Here is a 24,290-nt window from a genome sequence, read left to right on the forward strand (position 1 = left end):
CTGGCGGGCAAAACTGCCTCCAGTTGAGATCTACCACCTTAAATATATCAACTTATTTATTAATTCTCTAAACAGCTGCATGAGGGAAGTTCTACTTTCCATTGTATAGGTGAGAAAACAAGAGACACAGAGAGATTCAATAATTTATCTAACATCACACAGCTCCTAGAGATACAGCTGGTATTTGACAAAGGTAGTCTGACTCAAGAGCCCCAGCTCTTAACTGCTGCCCTAGAGACTTGACTCCTTTTTGACTTTTTAGGGCTTAATGAAAAGAGACTTGTTGGATCAGAATCCCTTCCAGAGTTACTGAAAAGGAACTGTTTCAGCAATGAAGGCTGATTCAGGGATTGAAACTGACTTGAAAATAAGAGGGGGAATAAGGTCTCCACCTTACTATGTATATGAGTCATGGTAATGGAAAGAAGACATTTTTAAAATGGAGGATCAACCACGTATAAAAAATCTAAAATCCCACAGCCTGGTAACTTTGTTCTTCTACCACCTAAATCATTTTTAGATCTAGGTAGAATAGATGCTTAATATAATTTAGGCACTTCCTCTCTTAACAGAAATATCTGGCCCACCAGCCAGCATCATTCTCATCATTAGATTCCCTCCTCTAACTGGAGATTTGTATCTTCCAATTAGAAAATTCATTTGCAGATGACCCTTATTAAAATGCTAATATCCACATTAAGCTCTGTTAGTCTTCGTTTAAGTAAATTAATCAAGTTAGTTAGTGAGTCATTTAGCAACCCATTAGTAAGTAAATTACAAAACATAAAGTTCTCATGGCCCAGTCAGAGGCAGGGAAAATCTGGTTACAAGGTGTTTTGCAGGGAAGCCATACATACGGCTGGTGGCACAGTGTGGGGCAGTACAAGCTAAGCAAGGTGCTGGGCGGGGGACAGGTGGCCAGCAGTGAGAAGGCAGGGAGAGTCACATACAGGAAACCTTGCCTCCGTTCTGTCTTCCCCAGTTCCCTATTTGACAATCTCTGTCCCCCCTCATATTCCAGAGTTCTTCCCTCAAAATGCAGATTGGTCCCAGGCTATCCAAGAAAGCTGCACAGCAGACCTGCCACTTTATAGCAAACTATGAGGGGCTGAAAATCCCCGAAGTGGCATTACTCTTCCTTGAATCAGCTACTCAAACTGCCTTCTACTTGAATGATACACAGATTTCTACGTGCAGGAAGCCTAAGCCTGAATTTGCAGTGCACATGGCTTTTCCCTGGTCCTGGCTTCTACAAACATCTGTGGAACACAAAATTTCACCATCTTCCATGGGACAAGAGACACAGGGTGAGGGTGCTCCATGCTATCTTGGGTAGGCAGACACAAAGGAATTTCATTCCTTCTCCCCCTACTCAGTACCTCTAAATAAATGCAAGTAGACAACCACTCGTTTTCTTTGATCCAGAAAGTGTCAGTCACTACATTAAAAGGCTTCCTATTTGGGGGTGCCTATTGTGAGAATTCTTCTTCAAAAAAAGAATGAAAGAATAAAATGCAACTGAAATTTAAACTAGGCTCCGTAATTAAGCACTTTAAATCTGCTCAAAATAATTTTCAAGCATTTACATGCTAACAGAAAACGTCTTAAAAAATATGAATAGACAAGAAAATCAGACCCAAGGTTCATAACTGATATAACAGGAAAAAATTTTATTGTAGAACTAGTAAAGGCCAATGACTAAAAAAAGGAAAGAAAACCATCATGCAGATTAAAAAGCTATGTTGGGTAGTTAATTGCAAAAGTGACCAGATAAACCTCACCTAAGCATACTGCAGTTATCAAGTAGGCTTAGAGGTGGAAAGCTGCCCTATATCTGATCAAACTACCTTGCCTTTTGAGAAAATCAGGGTGAAAGATAAGCATATACAAACTTGGATCTTAAAAAAAAAAAAAATTCTACTTACTATATTTTGCAACTATGATTTTTTAAAGTGGTGGCCTTAGGAAAATCTGCTTTGGCAAGCAACTGCAGAGGCTCCTGTGGAGAGGAAGTGAAAAGACTGGGCTTATATACAAGGGCTGCTGGCACATTCAAGGTGCAGGGGATAGTTCACAGAGTAAAATGTAGTCCTAAGTAAATGGGTTTCAGGCAATTTCAGTGTTAAGATAACATCATTAAGAGTAGAACAGATTGTGCTCAAACCCTGCTGTTTATAATTAACACGTTCCTTCCAAATACTCCAGGGTCCCTGGTAAATAGTCTTCTGCTCACATTCACCCAGACCAATCAGAGTATTTTCATCAGATTCCATGCTGGGCCAGCACCTGTCTGGACAAATCCAATAGAGCCAAAGAACTCCTCTCCCTGGCCAACTGAGTAGTTGGATGAACACAGCTTGGCTTAGTCATTGTCACAGTGTCCATATGGCTTTGAAGCTTGTTTTCACAAGAAATCATACAAGTATTTTATTATGTCAAAGTTCACCGTCCTATAAACAAAAACAGATAGTATGTTAGCATCCTCACCGCCTAGACTGCTCAGCTTTGTATGTATGATTCTGAGAATCACATGCAAAATAATTCACAACTACTGCTAAACAATCCTAAGATACTGTCAAAAGCATCATGATAGAATTGACATTATTTTTTTAAATGTCACTAGGAACAGAGTTTCTTTAAAAAGTTTTTTTTCCCCAATGCATAAAGTTTGCTTTTCTAAAAAAAGGAAACGAAGTTAGAATTATCCAACATTCTGTATTTCTGTATTATACTACAGAAAGTTTGGATTTCATCTGAAAGCTATTTGCTTTTTGTCTAATAACCAGAATAAAGTAATTAGAGATGCAGAAGTATTTAAATCTTCTTTGCTTTTGAACATTGTTTATCTTCCAAAACACCTGTTTTATCATTACATAATGCATAGCTCATCTGTCCTCATTTGTAGTTTTCATTCTTTTCAGTCTTTTAACACTGGCTGACCTGTGTGTGTATTGTAACTAAATCTGTATGATACAAGAATACGATACAACAAACAGACGATGTAAATGTATATTTTTGTACTCTGATAGCAGGCAGAATAAAATAGCAGGAGACAGAGACATATAATTATTTTCCTTTCTCTAAACTCATTCTTCACTATAAATATTCAGACTTGGAGGTTTATTATTTGAATAAATGGTCAAAATAATTAGATATAATGATCTAGCAATAAGTATAAAATTAAAGCCTTAAAGTATTCAATTCTGCAAAAATAATCATCCATGTGAGAACAGCCTTTAAAGATGCACTAATTGCATGCTCTTATTTATTAAACCATCATCAATTAGTGTTTTTGTCTATCATTTTGTAATACACTTTCTAAAAAAGTTTCTAAGCAAATGACTGACATATCAAATATTTTAAAAAATCTGGAATGGGGAACTATAGATACTGCTTATGAAAACACATTTTAAAATAGCTCAAATGAGATGCTATGGCTATTGTGGTACCTAATGATGGAATGAAGAGTACTTTAATTGTTTCATTACAATAGTGTCTCTCTGAAGAACACTAAAACTTTCCAAATTGTATAAAAACACTGCCAAAACAATTCTGTTATCATTAGCAGTAATAAAACAACTAAAAATAGTTACTAAAATAAAAACTTATCTCAGGCATAAAGACACAAAAGGTATGGTTATTATATCATAAAGCTGTTTATTTTTATGTGCTTTTCTTTCATTCAACTCTAGAGCCCCACCAAACTTACTAGTAACAAGGTACCACTAACAAACCATTTTAAAAAAAATCATGAAAAGATTTTTCATGATTGGTTGAAAAGATCTTTTTTAGAGGATTTTAGAAGGAAACAGAGATAGTAGGCTATTTTTAATCATAGGCAAAAAGGAAGGTTGAATTTGTATATCTCTCCAGGCACATCTCCCCACAATGATGTTGGGTCTTAAGGTTATAAACCTAAAGTGACAAGGTAAAGTGAACCTAATGTTAAGTTTTATTGTCTTTTGGATTTTTTTCTTTCTTTTTTTTTTTTTTTTGCACTGAGTGGAAAAGAAAAAGTTTAGAAGAAGCTAAGATGAAAACAATTAAAATTCCCACACTATGGGACTAGAAGGCATTATTTGATAGACTATTACAAAGCCATACAAAATGATCAATGTGAAGCCATAACTACAATATTAAGAGAGGTAAGGAGAAAAGAGAATTGCAACTATGTTGTGATAGCTACAGAGAAATGTTTGTATAATGGACTAGTACTAGAACATAAACAAATGAAAATACTGTGATTTGTTAGTGGTAGGACTCCTTCATCTTATCTAATAATCTATTTAACACTGCAGCATAGTTTATGCAATAAATTTTTCTTTTTAGAATGAATGGACTGACTTAAAAACACTAAGCAATTTACACTAAAAACACTTAAACACTTAAAACACTAAGCATTTATAAAAGGTTCACTACATTCCATTTCTCTGCTTTGCCACTGGGAAGCACTCAAGCAAACTGAATCATACAGTTAAGATTTCTGGACTTTAAAAAAAACTAAATTAATTGTGAAATGAATATGTAAGATCATTCCTCTAAGAAACATTTACTGCCCAAGATGTATGACTACCTTTCTCTATCATCCCTCCACCCCCCAGTATAAACAGGTGACTTACCCAACTGATCCCCACATATATTATTTTAAGACACAGCAGAATTTGATAGAATAACCACAGGGCAACATCAAAACTTAAATCACACATCCCAAAGATAGTTTTTAAATACTACAGGAGATTCTCTCTCTCATAGAACACAAATAATTATTTTCTAAAGTAAGCATCTAGAAAGAAATAGGATAAACAAAAATAATGTTGGTGGCACTCTGCCTAGGAGTAATTCTTAAATCAGAATTTAGAATACTTTAATACGAGTTAATTACATGGCATATATCTAAGGATTTAATTTTGCCTTTATCCTTTTATTTCACTTTGTTGATGCTTTTACTACATTGAAATACTTTTTTCTCATGGGATACTATTTTATTTCCTTTTACTTTTGTAGGCAGTTTGAGTTATTCATTTTTAGCTTGGTCCTTCCGACAATTTGCAATCATACAACTTTAAGTTGCAATCTAAGTTATTTTGTAGCATCTACCCACTGACTGTGGAGGGAAAAAATTAGAAACTTTAACTACCGTTAACATTAAGAACAACCCAGGGACAATATTTAATACGCTTCTTGGCATCTGTCCTCTCCCATACTCTACACCTCCATATTCTGTACTCCTTTCTGGAACCAGCCTCCTACTGCTTCTCTGTCCAAATCTTTCCACTGTTCCTCGGTCAAGAACATTCTCTATGTCCTCTACCTCTTCCATGAATGCATGGTTTTTTTTCTCTTCCAGGCTTAACTGAACGTTGGCTCCCCCTGAAGGACCAAGCCTCTTCTTCAGATCTTTCCAATGAGGTTAGACTCTACTGTAGCCCAGGCAGTCCTGTCAGGTGGGCTTGGTGTCCCTGTGCAAAAAGCTCTGCTCCTCTGAGTCTCAGACCATTCCACTAGCCACCCTTTATCCCCCTGTCACCACCTCTTAGTCAGCTAATAATGCAGCACCCAGTTCAGTCTTCCTCTCCATCCCAAGATCTGCCTCAGCTTTAGTGACTTCACTGCACACTATCCCTCTCTCTTACCTCCAGAGGAGACAACTAGTTCACAAACCTCTCTTTGCTTTCTCCTGATCTACAAATAATTACTGAGTATTATGTGCCAGGCACTGAACTATTAGCCCTCTACTGGCTTTACTTCCTTCCTTCCCTTCCTAGCTTAGACTCCATGGTTTGTCACTTCAAGCATTCATTTGCTAGCATCCACTGAATTCACCTGGCAAAACCCCAATCCTATGTGATTTCAATTACAGCCCTTTGCTGTCCCAGTACCTGGCATATGGAATGCTGTTGGAGAAGATCACAAGTTTCACAGATTGCTGCCACTGTAAATTCAAGGTCAAGAACCTCAATTGGGCCCTCAACACTAGCATCAAGTTGCTTTCCTTGTCAGCACTTTCTCCCATTCCCCACAGCAGCTATTTCAATATCCATATTCCTCTCAAACTGCTAGTACTTCTGTCCTTAGTCTCAATATTGCCTCCTCCTTTACAGGCAAAACAGAAGACGTCAGATCAGACCTCCTTCAACTTCTTGCCACCAAATCTCCCAATTCAGCTCCATCTGAATCCATCTTTTCCTCTTGTTATAATGCAAAGGGATTCCCCTCTCTCATCTAGGCCTATTTCTTTAATGTTTCTAAATCCCATGTTCTACACCTTTTCAAGGACTTTGTGTTTTAAATTAATACCTCTCTTTTGTATCATTAACTCTCCTTCTCTATGAGTTCTTTCCTATCAGCATTTAAATATGCTCAAATCTTTAAAAAATAATTACCTGCTCACAACCCCACAAACTGTTTAGTAGGTAATAATCCTCTCTTCCTCTTTATAGCAAAAATATTCTAGAATGTAGGCACATGAGGATAGGATACAAATCTGTTATACTTCTTGCTATATCCCCAAAACCTAGCATAGGGATTATAATGGACAACACAATAAATCTTAAGTGAATAAAAAGCATTCTATTTGCTGCATCAACTTTCTTATAAATACTACTTAAATGCCCTATAACCTGACTTCCACCCCACTGTATCCCTGAAAGTGTTCTTGATAAAGTTACAAATGACTGCTTTACCATTAAATTGCATAGACTCGGCCTGATTTCTTGGCAGCAACTGACAATTTTGACCATTACTCCCTTGCCTTAGGTTTTTCTGCCTTTCTGGTATAATATACAACTTTTAATATCACTGTTTTATCCACTTACGCTTGTATCATGAGTATTTTCCTGTGTTTTTATCCTTCAAAATTATGATTTTAAATAACCACACAATGGTTTTTTTGTAAGAATATATAATAAATAACTGATCCATCCCCTTACTTTGGCTATTTAGGTTGTGTCCTGTGATCTAATTGTTCATTCTCTGCCACGGGTGTCTGGAACTAGGGCTACCTACTTCATCTTTGTTAACTATCCTCGGGATCTCCGATCTCCACCAAACCTCAATTTGGAATGAAACTCTGCCTCCTTAGTACCTCCCTTCTTCTTGCTGCCCCCAGAGTCAAGACTACAATTGTTCCCTTTCATCTGAAATTTTACTGCTAATCGTGATTTTTAAAAAACATGCAATACTTTGGACATTTGGCATATATTAAGTTTAAAGTCTTGTGCTGGGTTTGAGTAAGGCAATGACTGACACAGTCTCTGCTCTGAGTTTCATGGACTTATACTGTAGGGAGGAAGTTCTAATTACTGAATTAATTATTTACGTAAAATAATGGTAAGTCTGAGAAGATAAGGGGACCTGTATAACTGTTTATAGTGTGTGTGTGCAGGCGTGAGCGATGGGAGGTCATTGTATGTTTGAGATGGCTTCTTCAAGGAAGAGACATTTAAACTGAAATCTAAAGGTTACGCAGCAGTTAGCTAGATAAAGGAGAGGAGGAGTTGGGAAGTGCTGCATATGCAATGAATGGTGTATATGAAGAACTGAAAACAGCCAGAGTGGTTAAAGTGCAAATACCTAGGGGAGAAGATGTGCATGGCAGGTGTGGCTGGGCATAAAGGCCGGGGCCAGGTCACTGGGGCCTCGCCGGCTATTTTAAACATTCTGTCTTTTATCCTAAGAGTTACGGGAAACTATTGATATTAAAGACTTTTAAGTAGGAAGGTGATATTAAATTTTTATAAGATCATTCTGGCAATAGTGTGGACAACAAATTACAAGGGAATAAGAGTAGACAGAAGACCAATTAGGAAGCTACCAGAGAAGAGATGATGGTGGCCTGGTCTAGAGGGCTAACAGAACAAATGACAAAAGTGAATGAATTTGAGATACAATAGGAGGGACTCAACAGGCTCAAAAGGACTAATGCTTGGATACTGGGAGTGTGGGAGTGAGAAATGTCAAAAATAACTCCCAGGTTTCAGGCCTGTGTAACATGGCAGACTGCAGTGCTAGTCACTGAACCAGGGAACCCTGGAGGAAAGCTGCATCACTCCTTTTTTGTTGGCAGGCAGAAGTAGAGGTAGGAATTCCTGAGTTCAGTTTTGGAAATACATTGATATAGGTGGGAAACATCCAATAAAGGTCAAGAATATTAGAAAAAAGGTCTGGCCTTTAAAAACTGGGGAGTAAGATCAGTGCACAGATAGATGTTGAAGCAGGGGTAAAGCTAAAATTACCTAGGAAAAAATATAATATGAAAAGAAAAAAGCACTCAAGGACCAGCTACATTTAAAGGTCAGGTGGATAGGATATGCTGGCAAATGAGCTTTAGAAGAAACAGCCAAAGAATAAATATGAAAACCAGAAGACTGGAATCATGGGCTGTAGGAGAAGAGAGTTTTGAGAGACACAGAGAGAGAGAGAGAGAGAGAGGTCAACCGTGTTGGGTGCCTGAAAGAACAGAACAGAGAGTCTGAGGACTGCAAAAGGTTCTGGGGAAAGGGAGGAGATGGAATTCAGAGCAGAAGTGGAAGAAGCCACCTTAGACAGTAAGAGGATCCCAACCTACTGATAAAGGAAAGAGAAGATGGGCACCAATGTAGGTAGCTGAAGAAGTTCTCAACTGATAGTCTCGATTTAGTTCTGTGAAACAGTGAATGCTGAACAGAGCAAATACAGACATTAGGACTTGTGGTTTGAATAGTCGAGAATCTAGGTTGAAAAGAAACCTATGAACCACGTGCTCTACTGTTCAATACATGAGGTGGAATGGCTGGGAGGCTGGTAGAAGATAATCAGTCATAAGGAGAAGAGGAAAATAGAGCCAGATTGCAAGAGTCTCAAACAAACCCACATTTTCACAAGAAACTGGGGGAAAGTAACAATCTAGAAATGGCAACAAGAAAAAAGGAGAGCACTTAACGAGCATCCAACCCTGAGGGACTGGGGTTTGAGAAAGTAAGAAGCTACCACTAGAGATAACTCTAGGGAAAGTAGTATCTCCAGGTAGGAATCAGGTTTTCATTAAGGCAGTGACGAAGAATATTAGGGAAAGAGAGAAGGATGGGGGAGGGAGGGAAAAAATGGCAGGTTAAATCATCAGAAAAGAAGTACAAAAACATCACTGGGATGGGAGGGGGGATGAGGGCAGATGTGGAAAGAGGGAGGTGACTATTCTTTGGACACTGCCCATGGAAAGTAAGAAAGAGTAAACACATGTAACAAAGCAAGTTAGTGTTCCCAAGTTCTACGGCAAAATTCCAGGTCTACAATTCCTGCTCCCTTCTGAGGTGGTAAATGGAAGTGCACTTCTCTGGATGTGTTTATTATCAGTGATGCTGTGGATTAAGCAACACACAGTTCAGTTCGGTTCACTGCATATTCATCATATGGGGCACTCACAAACCTGTCCTGTACATGATTATGATGGGGCACAACTCAACACATACACAGTCATGACAAAATCCCTGAAGTAAACATTCAGCATTCAAAAGTTATGCCTTTGACAGAGGCTCTTAGGATACAGAGTTTTAAATACCATTGTTTAGAAACAGAACGTTCCTGCTTTATGGTCATGTGGAATGAACTCCAAAAAGGTTTCTGCTCAATTTCCTCAGTGTAAAAGTTTGCCCAGTTTTATCCTAACAACACATTTCAAAACCCTCATTTCAAGTTTCAGAGTCTACATGTCATCAAAATGTCTCAATACCTGCTTCATAGTATCACAGAACTTTTAATTCAGAAGAGACTTCGGGGCAGAGGCTGCCAACCTGTGGACTTCAGAAACTTCAAGAAACTGTAAAATTCATTAGAGGAGATCTGCAAATCCATACCTATGTCAAGCACTGGTTTTAGGCTGAATAATGTTCCATGCCTATATATTATTAATTTTGAAATATACATAAATACTTCCATGATTAATTTTAAAAGGATTTTAAAATGGAATCATCATATTCAAAAAGGTTGGGAAGACACTGCATTATGGCTTGTCTTGTTCCACCTACCAGACTACCCACACACTACCTCTTCTACTACAAGTCCTGACAAACTGTTATCCAGTTGCAACCAATGGCTATCACATTTTGCCTAACAGCAAGTACACCTCTTCATGAGGAAACGCGTTACATTTTTAGATAGCTTTCATTTTGACAGACATACTTTCTTCCCTTGAATTTCTAATGCTCTAGAATTATCGAGAATTAGTTTCATCCATTTTGCACATGACAGCCTCTGAAATCTAGAGGTCGTTACCATATCCTTCCTAAGCCTTTTCTCTCATACCTTGCCCCTCACTCAGGGATGTGACATGGTTCCTCATTCTACTACTCTCCTCCTGCCCCCTCAGCATGTACCCATTCATTAATGCCCCCTTTTAAAACTCCAAGCACAGCATAGCATACCACATTTGATCTGCCTATGGCAACACATAGAAGACCTATTATATCCCTTGAACAAGACACCAAGACTTTTAAAACCCTGTAGTCATCTAAAATACTTAGAACTTAAGCCAGGTCTCTTCCATCTTGTTTTAGTACCTATGAGGTTTTTTGTTTTTTTAATTGAGGTAACAATGGTTTATAACATTATATAAGTTTCATGTGTAATTGTATTTCGACTTCTGTATACACTACAGTACATACTAGTTTTTTGTAGTCAACTGCCCATTAAATCTTACCTTGCTACTATGTGACCATTATTCCAGTCTGATAAGGTCTCTCAGAATCTTGATTTTTTGCTATATAACATGTTAGCTAATTCTCCCAATTTTATGTCATTTGTAAATTTGATGAGCGGGTTCATTCTACAGTGAAACTTATGCATTCTTGGCACTAAAATGACCTTTTCTTGCTTAAATGACTAATGACATTACACTAGAAAGAAGATTAATTTTTATATTTAGTGTATCATTTACATAATTCAAGACATTTAACAATTATTCTACACTTACCTAGCAATAGCTCTGATGAAGTCTAGAGATACTGTGCATTTGTATTTTGGTCCATCAAGCTGATCATCATGGCCAACCAGGGTTAATAGCTGAAGAGTCACTAAAGAGGTAATCTAAAAATAAGAAAGCATTTTTATGAGAAAATGGTTTAATCAGATTACATGATGCCCTTGTTTCTGAAACATTTTATACTTTGATAAAGATATATAACTGAATTCAGAAGAACATCTGCGAAGAATATGACTACTTCGAAATCTGTATATACAAATTTGTACATATGCTTAAAGTCTTAGTTAAACCAATGATCAACCTTTAAGGACTCCACTAGAGATAAATTTATTTCATTTAATGACACACACATGACTGCTAACCTTTAAAAACTATAAACAAAGGACATTCCTTCTCTCCATAAAAAATTTATGAAGTTTCTATCTAAATAGCTCAGAATAGCAAATCTGTACTCCCTTGAGAATTGCGCAGCTAAAATGTGAAAGTGGGCCTTTTTCAGAGTTGGGTAGCTGGTTAGATGAGATAAGAAATACATCCTTCAGACCGGGACTTAGTCTTCTTTTAAAACTGATCACCAACTAGGTAGTCAGGAAAACACCGGGTGGATTAATACTGGCAAAAGCAAAAGTGTATTTTGACAGGTCAAAATCAAAATAACTTCACATGCATAAGGCCAACAAAAGTGTTAAATGCTCTGAAACCCAAGAAAGCAAGCTGACCCAAGAGCTGAAATTCTTTGAGTAGCCCATTCTCTTCTCCCAATTTTTTATTCTCATCTCCTGCAGGCCAACAGAAAAAAGAAGCCAGCAATGGCAAGATCTGGAGACTTGGTGACCTGTAACTGTCTGTGGCAATATAAGGGATAAGAGTTATAGTATCCGTAATACCTAATCATGTGTCTTAGGAATAAAAAAATGCTCACTTAACTTGAGATCAATACCTTGAGATGCAGTAAACATTCTGAGTAATAAAAACAGTAATAGTAGTAGTGATTTGCTTGGTACCAAGTACCTATACACAGCATCTCATTTATTCCTCTTGACCCTACAAGGTGGAAGCTATTGTACTCATTTTATAAACGAGCCTTAGAGATGTTAAGTAACTTTCCTCGGATCCCAGAACTGGAGGTGGCTTAGCAAGAATTCAAACCTAGAGTCCTTGCTCACCGTATTATGCTGCAAAGACTCCACTATGTTTCCCATTACAATTTTATTTTTTATTTTATTATTATTATTTTTGTTTTGGCTGCACCACGCAGCTTGCAGAATCTCAGTTCCCTGACCAGGGATCGAACCCAGGCACAGCAGTGAAAGTGCCAAATCCTAACCAGAGACCACCAGGGAACTCCCTCCCATTACAATTTCAAAGGGAAAACTGTTATGCAGTGTTCAGTCAGCTGTCATTACTTTATTAACAATTTTTTAAATGAACATATGGATAGATTACCACAGTATTTTATGTATAGAAAATACTACATTTAGCAAATATAAAACATTTTTTCAATTAGAAAAACATTTTGTATCAATACATTGAAATATGAAGCTCTGCATTCAAAAGGCTAAGACTTTAATTTCTAATATTACAAATTAGATTATGTCTTGAAACATTTTTTCTTTAAATAAATTTATTTATTTATTTTTGGCTGCACTGGGTCTTCGTTGTAGCGCACAGGCTTTCTCTAGTTGCTGCAAGCGGGGGCTACTCTTCATTGCAGTGAGCAGGCTTCTCATTGCGGTGGCTTCTCTTGTTGCGGAGCACGGACTCTAGGTGCCTGGGCTTCAGTAGTCATGGTTCGTGGGCTCTAGAGCAAAGGCTCAGTAGTTGTGGTGCACGGGCTTAGTTGCTCCGCGGCATGTGGGATCTTCTTGGACCAGGGCTTGAACCCATGTCCCCTGCACTGGCAGGCGGATTCTTAACTACTGCACCACCAGGGAAGTCCCTAAACATTTTTTATAGATGTTCTATGTGTTGAAAAGAATATGTATTTTGAAGCTGTTACACTCTCTATTCTACATATATTTATTAGATCAAGCTTGTTTGTGTTGTTGAAATCTTATAAACATCATTTTTTTTATCTACTTGAGAGAGGTACCAAAATTCTCCCCTTATAATAAGAAGTTTGTCCTTTTCCTCTGTAATTGTTAGTTTTTGCTTTATATTTCTGAATCTGTTATTTGGTGCATACATTTAAAATTATCATGTTTTGCTGGCAAATTAAACCTTTTCATTATTATCTAATGGTCCTTTTTTTCAAAAGTAATGGCTTTGCCTTAAAGTGTGTTTTTTTTTTCTAATATTAATATACCTATATCAGCATTCTTTTAGGTGCTAATCTTTTTTCCTATGTACTTTTCGTCATTTTACTTTCAGGTTTTGTATTTTCTTAACTTTAGATAGTGCTCACATAAACAACATATAGTGTGACTTTCTTTTTATAGTCAGTCTAACAACAGTCCTTTTGGCTGGACTATATACTCCATTTGCTTTCACTGTAAAGATATTCTAAAATTTTATTTCTACCATTATGTCAAGCTTTCTATTTCTCCTTCTTTTATGTGTCTTTCTTATTCCTTTCTTGCCTTTTATTGAACTGAATTATAATATTTTGAGGACTGCCCTGGTGGTCCAGTGGTTAAGACTCTATACTACCAATGCAGGGGGCATGGGTTTGATCCCTGGTGGGGGAACTAATGTCACACATGCCGTGGGGTGCGGCTAAAAAAAAAAATTAATCCCCACTGAGGTGTAGACATTCGAGAAAACACTTGAAAAAGATGGAAAAAAGATATGAATTATAATATTTTTTCATTCTATTGTTTTACTCTATTACCTTGGAAATAGTTTTATACTCTAATTTCCATTTTAATTTTTTCTTTGGCCCCCAAGCTATTTTAGAATTCTTCTTTAATTTTCAACTCATAAAGTTCCTCTAGTATTTTCTGATTTTTTTTTAAGGGGGGGATATCACAGAATGTGGTCTGTATACTACTAATCCTTTGAAATTTGATGAGAAAGCTGGATTCTTCAGGGGGAAAGAAGAGGGCACAGGGACACAAATGCCACTGTGGCAAAGAGTGAAACTGACCACAGTGGTCACTCTGCCTGTCCTGCCTGCCAAGCCCCTTCCCTCTTTGTCCCAAGAATGTCTTCAGCTGATGGCAAATGAGTGAAAAACATGCCCACAAAATGGGATGACCCCATCATAGGCAAACAAGGTGGAGTGAGACAAGAGTTTTCTCTCTTAATTATACACATACTTATATCCTATCCTCCATTTTGCCTCTTGGACTGCAAAGCCTAAAATATTTACTATGTGGGCCTTTTACTGAAAACGTATGCCAACCTCAGCATTAAAAAAATTGCTATATTCAGATAATTAACTTAACCAATGTAGAAATCGAGCTGTTCAGTGACTTGTCCGAAGTGACTAGATAATGACAGAAACTTACTTGACTAGGATTTAGGTCTCCTAACTACAACTCCAAAACTTATGAAAAGTATGACTAAAATGCGATCATAGCTGAGAGAGCTAACTTCTAATAAGTTGTATTATAATCTTGCCTGAATAAAGAATGTGTTAAAAGAATGAGGATGATCTGTAAAAAAGGGAGTGTTCAAGAGAACAGACCTGTCAGTGTGCCTCCAGCCAACAGGACCAAGGGATCCTTACCCATTAAGCTGGAAATCTGGTATGTGCGTAAGTTATGTGCTCACCGTAGAGGTGTAGTTGTCCAGCTGTCATTCTGTTAATGATTTTCTTAGTAATATTTTGAGTAAAGTTGATGAAAAGGTAAAAAAATGTCAAGTTACTCAATATTTTTATAAATGTGCTCCCACTTACTTAGTTTAGGAGTTAAGTTAAAGGAAACAGAAAATTAAGTTGGTTGTTAAAAATGTGTGAAATAGTATTGTGCTCATTAAATGAGGTCATCTGTAAAGCAACTTAACACAGTGCTTGTAACACAGTATTCAATAAATAATATGAGCTACTATTTATATTATTACCATGTATTAGCACTATTTTTTAATTTCAAATTTAATGAATAGGTTTCTTTTCTAATAGCCCATTTAGTGAAAACTCACTATATTTTATTTGAAAACAGTTTCACATATATATATATCCTATAGCTTTCTGAATAATATGCCATGCTTGTTTAGAAAATAAAAAATAAAACTATCTGCAGATTTAAAATATCTTTATGAGATTTATAAATATTGACAACAAACTATTGGTTACCTGTGGGGAGAGAGAAGAGGCGAGGGACAAGAGTAGGGAATTAAAAGGTAAAAACTACTATGTATAAAATAAATAAACTACAGGATATATTGTACAGCACAAGGAATACAGCCAATATTTTATAATAACTTTAAATGGAGTATAACGCCCTAAAATATTAAATCACCATGTTCTACACCTGAAACTAACATAATTACAAACCAACAATATTTTAATTAAAAAAATACTTCTGAACAGGTCAAGAAAAGTAATGTGCACATATATAAATTACTTAGGGAGAAACACTCAATGTGTCAATTTCACCAGGAAATGAAGTAGATTAAAAAAATGAATTGACAAAAAAAAACCTGTATGAAAAATATAACAAATTAAAAATTATATGGCAGATTAGACCCTGATGTAGAGAAAATTAAGGAATATGAGGATATTTCTGAAGAAATGATACAGAATGCAAACTAAAGAGGTTAAAAAAAGAGAAAATATGAAAGAGGTTAAAAAATAGAAAAGACAAGTGAGAAGATCTAACATATTTCTAATCAAAGATCGAGAAGGAAAACAGAGATGGAAAGAATAGGGCAGAAGTAATATCTGAAAAGACAATGGATGAAAATTCATTCAAAAAGATTAAGGGGCTTCCCTGGTGGCGCAGCGGTTGAGAGTCTGCCTGCCAATGCAGGGGACATGGGTTTGAGCCCTGGTCTGGGAGGATCCCACATGCCGCGGAGCGGCTAGGCCCGTGAGCCACAACTGCTGAGCCTGCGCGTCTGGAGCCTGTGCTCCGCAACAAGAGAGGCCGCGATAGTGAGAGGCCCGCGCACCGCGATGAAGAGTGGCCCCCGCTTGCCGCAATTGGAGAAGGCCCTCGCACAGAAACGAAGACTCAACAACAGCCATAAATAAAAAAAATTAAAAAAAAAAAAAAAGATTAAAAACACCAAATCACAGAATTAAAGGACCAAATAAGTCCAAACAAGGAGAAATAAAAAGAAATCCATACCTAGACACATCATAGTGAAAGTATTAAACACCAAAGATAAAAAGTTCTTAAAAGTAGCTAGAAAAGGAAAAACAGATTATCTTCACAGGACTGGCAACTGGACTGACAGCTGTTTTAAGAACAATGATGACAGATGGTAATTGAGAAGCTAATTAAAAAAAAAAAAAAAATGGTGCCAGGTACCACAACAGTAACAGAATTTGCTGTTTTCTCAGGTTTTGTTTTTTACCTTTTTTTTTTTTTTTTAATGGAGTGTGCTGGTTGTCTCTATTATTTTGTTCAGATGACTGCAGAACCTAGAAAAGCTGTTGCTACTATCGATGTATAACATACTGCTATTGGTCTTTTTATATAAATAAATAAATCTATCTATCTATCTATACACACACACACACACACACACACACACACACATATATATAATTTGAATTTTTGGAAACTTTAGCTCTGCTGTCAACTTTGGAGAAGTATCCCAGTTGTACTGTGTTGGGTTGGCATTGTACAAAATCAACAGCCATATTGGTCTAGAAACGTTAAACATAATTTTTTCCATTTGTACAGGGGTAACAGACTGTATTAAATATGTAAGGTCTTATCTACATGGGTTTGATTACAGAAACTAATAAAGTATTCTCTAAAAAAAAAAAGAACAACAATGAAAGACATAAAACAGTGGTGTATTTTCAACATACTGAAGAAAGTAACTGTTAACTCTGAAACATATGGCCAGAAAAAACAATCGTTTAAGACTGAGAATGAAATAAAAGGCACATTTCCAAACTAAGAACAACCAGAGGTTTGCTATCAAAAGATACTTATTCGGGCTTCACTGGTGGCACAGTGGTTGAGAATCTGCCTGCTAATGCAGGAGACAGGGGTTCGAGCCCTGGTCTGGGAAGATCCCACATGCCATGGAGCAACTAAGCCCGTGAGCCACAACTACTGAGCCTGTGCGTCTGGAGCCTGTGCTCTGCAACAAGAGAGGCCATGATAGTGAGAGGCCCGCGCACCGCGATGAAGAGTGGCCCCCGCTTGCCGCAACTAGAGAAAGCCCTTGCACAGAAATGAAGACCCGAAACAGCCAAAAATAAATAAGTAAATAAATAAAATTTAAAAAAAAAGATCCTTATTCACTCAAATTCCTAAAAGGTACCTCCCGGTGAAAGTAAAGGAATCCAAGTTGGAAGGTCTGAAGTGCAAGAAGGAATGAAGAATGAAGAAACTGGTAAATGTGATGGTAAATCTAAATTAATTTGCCTGTTTAGGTGATAACAATACTATATTATGGGTTTAAAAATAGGATTAAAGTGCACAACACCAGTAATACATAAATTGGGAGTGGACAAAATAGAAGTTAAAATGTCCAAGGTCCTATGGTATCTGAGAGAATAGAAGTACTCACTAAATTTTGACTTTGATAAGTATGAATGTTATAATATTTATAGTAACAACTAAGAGAACAGAAACAATTGTATGTACTTCTAAATTAGAAGGGGAAACCTGAACTAGAAAATTCCAAAAGAAAGTAAGAAGAAGAAACAAAAAAAGGTAAGACAAATATAAAGTATAAAACAAGATAATAGATATAAACAAAATTACATTAGTAATTATATTAAAAGTTAACTAACTTTTGCAAATAAAAGGCAAAGATTAGTTGACTGAAAAAATAAATCCAACTATATACTGTTTAGGAGAGATACATCTAAAACAGAAGAATATGGGAAGGTTAAAAGTCAAAGGACAAAATGAGATACATGAAGCAAACTAAAGAGAAAGTAAAATGATGAAGGTGTCTTCACGCAGACAAAAGAGAATTAAAAAGAGATTTAAAGAAGGGCTCACTTAGTAATGACAGAATGCAGGCCCTGAGCTCCTAATCTCTCACAAGAGGAGTGGCTTGAGACCCTCACTATGAAGGGATGAGACACAGAACAGGATGAGCAGCCAGGGAATAATGGGATCTTTGGGGGAAAGTGAGTACTGCTGAAAGTCAGGACAAACTCATTTTCCTTCCCAGTTTAGAAACAGGTAGGGATCATGATGAGAAAGTAGGTCTGAAAGTTTAATGAATGGGAGGTTACATAGAAAAGAGCTGACACCGTCTCCTATGGCAAAATATACTCATTAACTTCATTCCTTTCTATTTTTCTACAAGGAATTCATTTGCTAAAGTAGGTTAGTAATAGACATTTGAAACTCACAGATTAATCTCCCTTTATTATTAAAAATAGATTTCTTTAGTAGTTCTTTTTCTTTTAATATATAAGACATTACTTACATTTTACTTTCCCACTGGCATTTCCTTATACTATTTCTTATAACTTCTACCTTCCTGTGATTCAAATACTCTCACATATTTAATTCAATTCTTTAATCCAAACTGTATGCTATATTTACTCTTCTTCCATTTTTTTCATAAATACAAAATCTGTCTTTAATCTATTTAAGTTAGAATTTCAAGAATATTTTCAGGTATCTCACTGTCTTATTACTTTTACCATATTAGTTACAGCAAATTACCAAAGGCAGTTAAGTTGAAACAGACAGTCCCTTGAATCACTTCCAGTTCTACCAAGATTCCATGATAAATGAATCTTATAAATTACACAAAGGATATAGTACAACTTTAAGATGTAGCAGTCAAAAAGCATTTCCAAAATATTAGTAAGATGACTGCTCAATTTGTTGCGGGGTGGGAGGGTAGGGTCTCATTTAGGAGAAGCTAATACACAAAAAATCTAAACCAAAGTGAAAACAATTAAATTGTAATGTGATTTTTCACATTAAATAACACTAATTTCAGAGATCTTTTACTCCTTGAACTTACCGTATGAACAAAACCAACATACAAATACATAATTTAGGAGAACGTTACATAAAGCAGTGTACAAATACCAACAACTTAAAAGTACTTTGCCAGTTTATGAAAATAATGCTGAGTAAAACTGAAAAAATCAAATACAAAGATTAACTTATGGGTTCAACATTTTGAATCTCAAACATATTAATTTATGCCTAAATGAAAAATTCTGGAAAAAATATATGAAACTTTTGGAAAATTATTTCTATACATGTGTAAGTACAAGAATACCCACCTTCCTCTCCATTATTGAATCCTTAAAATTATCTAATTTTTATTTCCCACTGCATATCCATGAAACTCTTGGGGACTTGGTCTAGGTACTGTGCATTCAAAGATGAATAGGATCATGGAAAATACTAATTTACTTCCTTGCCCAACGTTAAATGTTCATGACAAAATGATGAGGTCGCATCTGCAGGCTGGCATTAATGCCTAAATATTTTGATATGGTCAGTAGGAATATGGCAAAAGTCTGTAGACAGTAAGGGTACTCAGGACCAGACTCAGTTTTGTATGTGAGCGTGTGCAAACATAAGACAGAGGTGGAATCAGTCTTTCTCATCTGCTGCAGCAGCCGAAGATTTAGTAACAAAGAAAACAGGCACACAAGAGTCACTACTGTTGTTAAGACCCCAAATGAAGGAAGTGATTTAGTTCCAGCAAATAAGAATTAACTGGAATATTTTGCAGGCTATAAAATCGATGTCTTAGAAAGATTTAATCTTTGTTGGGAAAAAGCTCTCTAAATAATGGCAAAATATATTTGAATATTTTGAAATCTTTTTTAGCACTGTTCAGTTTACAGAAAGCTTTTCATCCAATTGAGCTAAAATAACCCTAAAACATATTTCATAAACAAATACTAAAAACAAGCCTAGCCAGAAGAAAATATATTTAAAAAAAATATATAGGAGGACTTCTGGTCCAGATAACATGGCACAGATTCATATTTACAGTTCTTCCCTGCTAAGTGCAACTATAAACCCTGGAAATAACCTAAACAGCAACCAAAGGACTCTGAAAGGTGGAAAGAGGAAGGCAGACTGCTTAAGGACCCAGGAATGGAGGAATAATGTAGAGGCTGGAAGTCTGACGAATCCCCACACACAGCACAAGGTGACCCAGGCTCAGCATCTCCTGACACCCAATCCAGAACAGAAAGCTACCCAGGTAGGCTTATTTCTCTCCTGGACTGAACAGGAGTCCTGCCCAAAGGCTGGCAGTTGTATGTTCTGTATCTGGCAAAACTATCCCTCGTGAATGAAGTGGAAATAAAGACATTCTCAAATGAGGGAAAACTAAAGAATCTGTCACTAGTAGACCTACCTACCTTTGAAGCATGGCTAAATGGAGTTCTTTAAACAAAAGGGAAATAAAAAAAAGAAGGAATCTTGCACATCAAGACAGAATAAAGAACAACGGAAAGAGCAGAAATATGGATAAAGTAGACTATCTCCTCATGAGTTTTCTAAATCATATTTGATTAAAAACTGACACCATCTAATAATCAAGACAATGATATTTAAAAAGTGGGAAAGTTAAAATAACCTAAATGTAAGTAAGGTTACCGCATTTCACTGGAAGTAGTAAAACACTGATACCACTTACAGAACTAAACATGCAATTACCATATTACACAGAAATTGCACCCTTTGGGCATGTTCACACAAAAACCTGTGTATGAACATTCATAGTAGTTTTATTTGTGACAGCCAAAAACTGTAAAGAACCCAGATATCCTTCAATGGGTGAATGGTTAAACTAACTGTGTACTCCATATCATGGAATACAACTCAGCAGTAAAAAAGAATGAACTATTGGTACCTGCAACAATTTGGATGACTCTCAAAGGAATTAATTATGCTGAGTAAAAAAAAAGCCAAACTCAAATGTTACATACTGTATGACTCCATTTATACAAACTCTTGAAATGACAAAAATTTTAGAGGTGGAGATTAGTGGTTGCCAGGGATTAGGGGAACAGGCAAGAGAGAGGTGGGTGTGATTATAAAAGGAGGGGTCCTTGTGATGGTAGAACTGATATATCGACTGTGGAGAGAGATACACAGACCTACACATGGAATAAAATTTCAAATAACCAAATATGCACAGATATACACAAAAATGAATACATGTAGAAGTGGAAAATTTGATTAAGATCAGTAGATCGCATCAATGGCCATTTCCTGGTTGCGAAACTGGGTAAAGGGCATGCAGCAAGAAAGAGCCCTTATTATTTCTTTCCACTGCACATGCATCTACAGCAACTCAAAAAAAATTTTTAATTAAAAAATAACAACACTGATAAAATACACAAAATATAGAGGGCTTTGAGAAAGACCTTATAAACTGCCAGAACGCATTTTATCTCAAAATATTTAAGTACCTATGAAGTAGATACTTAAACCTACTCATAGAAATAAAAACATTTTTTGACCTTTATTTACTGGGATTTTAAAGAAACTACTTGATAAAATATTGCTTAAAGTGGGTAAGTTTGAGAATATTATTTCAATATTGATAGGTCACTGAAGTGAGGCTATATGGGTTTTTAAAAGTTTATAGATTACAGATTTTGCCACTGAAAGCCAGATAATTAGTTGTGACTTGTGGTTCAGCCACAAGGAGGATTTGTAGCTGCTGGTTTCATGCTGTGAGCCCATAAAAATATCACAAAGTTGTTCCAAACCTGTGGCTAGTACAACTTATCACCTCCTCTAAAGCATAGAAGGATTAGAGCAAAACTGCTATTATGTAAATCCCAACCTCAGTGTTCTACATTTCCCCAAATTCTACCTTTTATTTCTATTTTTTTCAATGGTGAAAGTTTTGTTTTTGTTTGTTTGGAGGCTATAGCAACCAAATGCACTTCAAACTTATTAAATACTAGTGTTCCACTATAAAAATTATTATGAAATAAAATTATGAGCTAGCTCATCAGGACTGGAATCCTTGGAGATCAATGCCTCATTTCACAGATGAGAAAACAGACATCATAAAAGGATGACTGGCATTATCAGCCCCTAGTCAGTCACCCCTAAGTAATTAATATGTTGGACATGTTAGCAGATGTTTCAAATTATTAATCCAAAAGTCCCAATGAAAAAGAATATAACATATATACCATGCAAGAGGTTTACTAGAAAACATTTTAGAGTTGTGACAAATTTTAAATTAAGTACTTAATCCTAAGAATATTTAACATATTAAAAATGCTTAGCCAAAATAATGCTTCATTTTGGGTGTTCATGAATATTAGAAGGTGGTCTGCCAAGACTATGACTACTGTAGTAAAGACCCCAGTCAGTGCTTTTATCTTTTCTTCTACTGCTCTTCAAAGTTCCTGAGAATGACACATATGTAACTGGCATTCACTCCTGATTGGTTAGTTCTACTGAATATCAGTGACCATGGGTAATTAGTAGTATAGGGAGTGGAACTTGTTATTGAGTCCAGGCTCTATAGATTAGATACAGACATTGACAGATCTGTATCTGCAGGCTATAGATACAGGCATTGTACTAGGCACTTTAATTCCTTCAGTCCTCACAACAGCACAGCCGTGAGTTAGGTACTATAAATAAAGCTCTTTTTCGAGAAGAGGAAACATCTTCAGAGAGGTTAGTAAATATTCAAGATCACTGAGGTAATAGTGGTAAGAGCTACACTGGGTTTGAATACCATCTGAATTCAAAGCTTATACTCCTTACATTACCCCAAAGGGAGATGCAGAATATAGGGAAGAGATCATCATATTGAGACAGACTAAGGAAAGCTTTACAGAAGGCACCAGTAAGGAAAAGTGAGTAAAAAGACAACTCTGAAAGCATTCCACAATGAAAGGGGATACTGTGAGTCTGCTGGAGGTTAGAAACCCAGCAGCAAAGGCACTGCAGATAAAACAGAGGAAAAAATTTAAATGAAATTGTAGCAAAAAGGATAAAGAAGTATCTCAACATAGGCAAATGTCCTGCCCCAGGGATACAGGTAAGAGCCTTAAGAATTAACAATCAATAACCCTGTGAACAAAATTATCAGATATGAGAAGTTTGATATTACCAAAGTAATATTAATGTGGAATTTATTAACCTTATGACATTTAAACTTTTCATAAATCAAACTGCATATTATATTAGACATAAAATTACTGTTTTTAAGGTTTAATTTTAAAAGATAAATTAAGGTGGAGGAAAAAGCACAATTTCTTAAAATCTGAAATTATTAAACACTGAAAATGGTATCCCAAAGCAAAACTTCCTACACATTTGTGGATTAAAGATAATTTACCAAAAACATTCATGACTATAAATCATACAAAATATATAATAGTTGAATAAATTAAAAGTTAGGATACACATAGAAAATTTTAAAGCAAAGATATAAAAAGGTCTTTCCTGAAACACTGGAATAATTTTCAAGAAATACCATTTTAATTACCTAAGTAAATTTAAATTTCTGTGGGGAAATTATTACTCCCCTTCTTGGTTTCTATTACCTATGAAGACATATTCCTTTGCCAATAATTTTCAGATTTTAGGGAAGTATACACTGTTTTCCACAGCTGTTTTTGTTGTCTATTGTAACAAGCTCAAATTCAAATGAATGAAATTCAACTGAAAAAAAAACTAGTCTAGAAAATGGGTTTTCTTTTTAAAAGTGAGGATTTAGATTTTGTGCTAGGAAATACAGAATAAAGTTTAAAAAGAAACTTGTACAAAAAGTCAGTCACTTTACCTCTAAGTTTTAGCCATGTTTACATTGATGTTTCTCCTCAAAATATAAATTCTGGTTTTTACTTCTTGGTTTAAAAATAAACAAAACTAAAAATCTGAAGCATCTTACTATCAAAGAGAATAGTATTTCCGTAGTCTTTATACACACACACACACACACATATATAAACACACATATATATACATATATATGTAACATATTGACACTAATTAAAGGATTTTATTTTACTTTAGCTTAAAATAATCAGTCTACCTAATTCAAAAGCCAAAATATTTATTTTTTTCCCTCCGACTAGCACCTATGTCATGACTGAGGCATTCACAAAGAAAAATAAAAACTAAAAACCTCCTTAAACATAAAATGTTTTAAACTTTACATCTTTGATGAGGTTATACAATATTTGCTTAGTTAATCTTTGCTCTGTGTACTATTATGTTCTTTGTTCTCATCCATCTAGGGGATGAGCTGATTATTTATGTCTTAACAATAGGAGTTCATGTACCAC

General features: G+C 35.9%; 1 protein-coding gene across 1 annotated transcript in view; it reads right to left on the reverse strand.

The window, feature by feature from the left end:
- Nucleotides 1–1,650: 1,650 nt before the first annotated feature.
- Nucleotides 1,651–24,290, reverse strand: part of ORC5 (origin recognition complex subunit 5) — a 72,857-nt gene continuing 50,217 nt past the window's right edge. Inside the window, exons 13-14 of the mRNA XM_059932877.1 lie at nucleotides 10,946–11,058; nucleotides 1,651–2,450 (exon numbers count right to left, since the gene is read on the reverse strand). Of these exons, the coding sequence (XP_059788860.1) occupies nucleotides 2,405–2,450; nucleotides 10,946–11,058 (159 nt within the window). The 3' untranslated portion in view covers nucleotides 1,651–2,404. The remainder of the gene's footprint in view (nucleotides 2,451–10,945; nucleotides 11,059–24,290) is intronic.

Source organism: Balaenoptera ricei, chromosome 9 (genome assembly GCF_028023285.1).
Source record: "Balaenoptera ricei isolate mBalRic1 chromosome 9, mBalRic1.hap2, whole genome shotgun sequence".
Taxonomy (NCBI): Eukaryota; Metazoa; Chordata; class Mammalia; order Artiodactyla; family Balaenopteridae; genus Balaenoptera; species Balaenoptera ricei.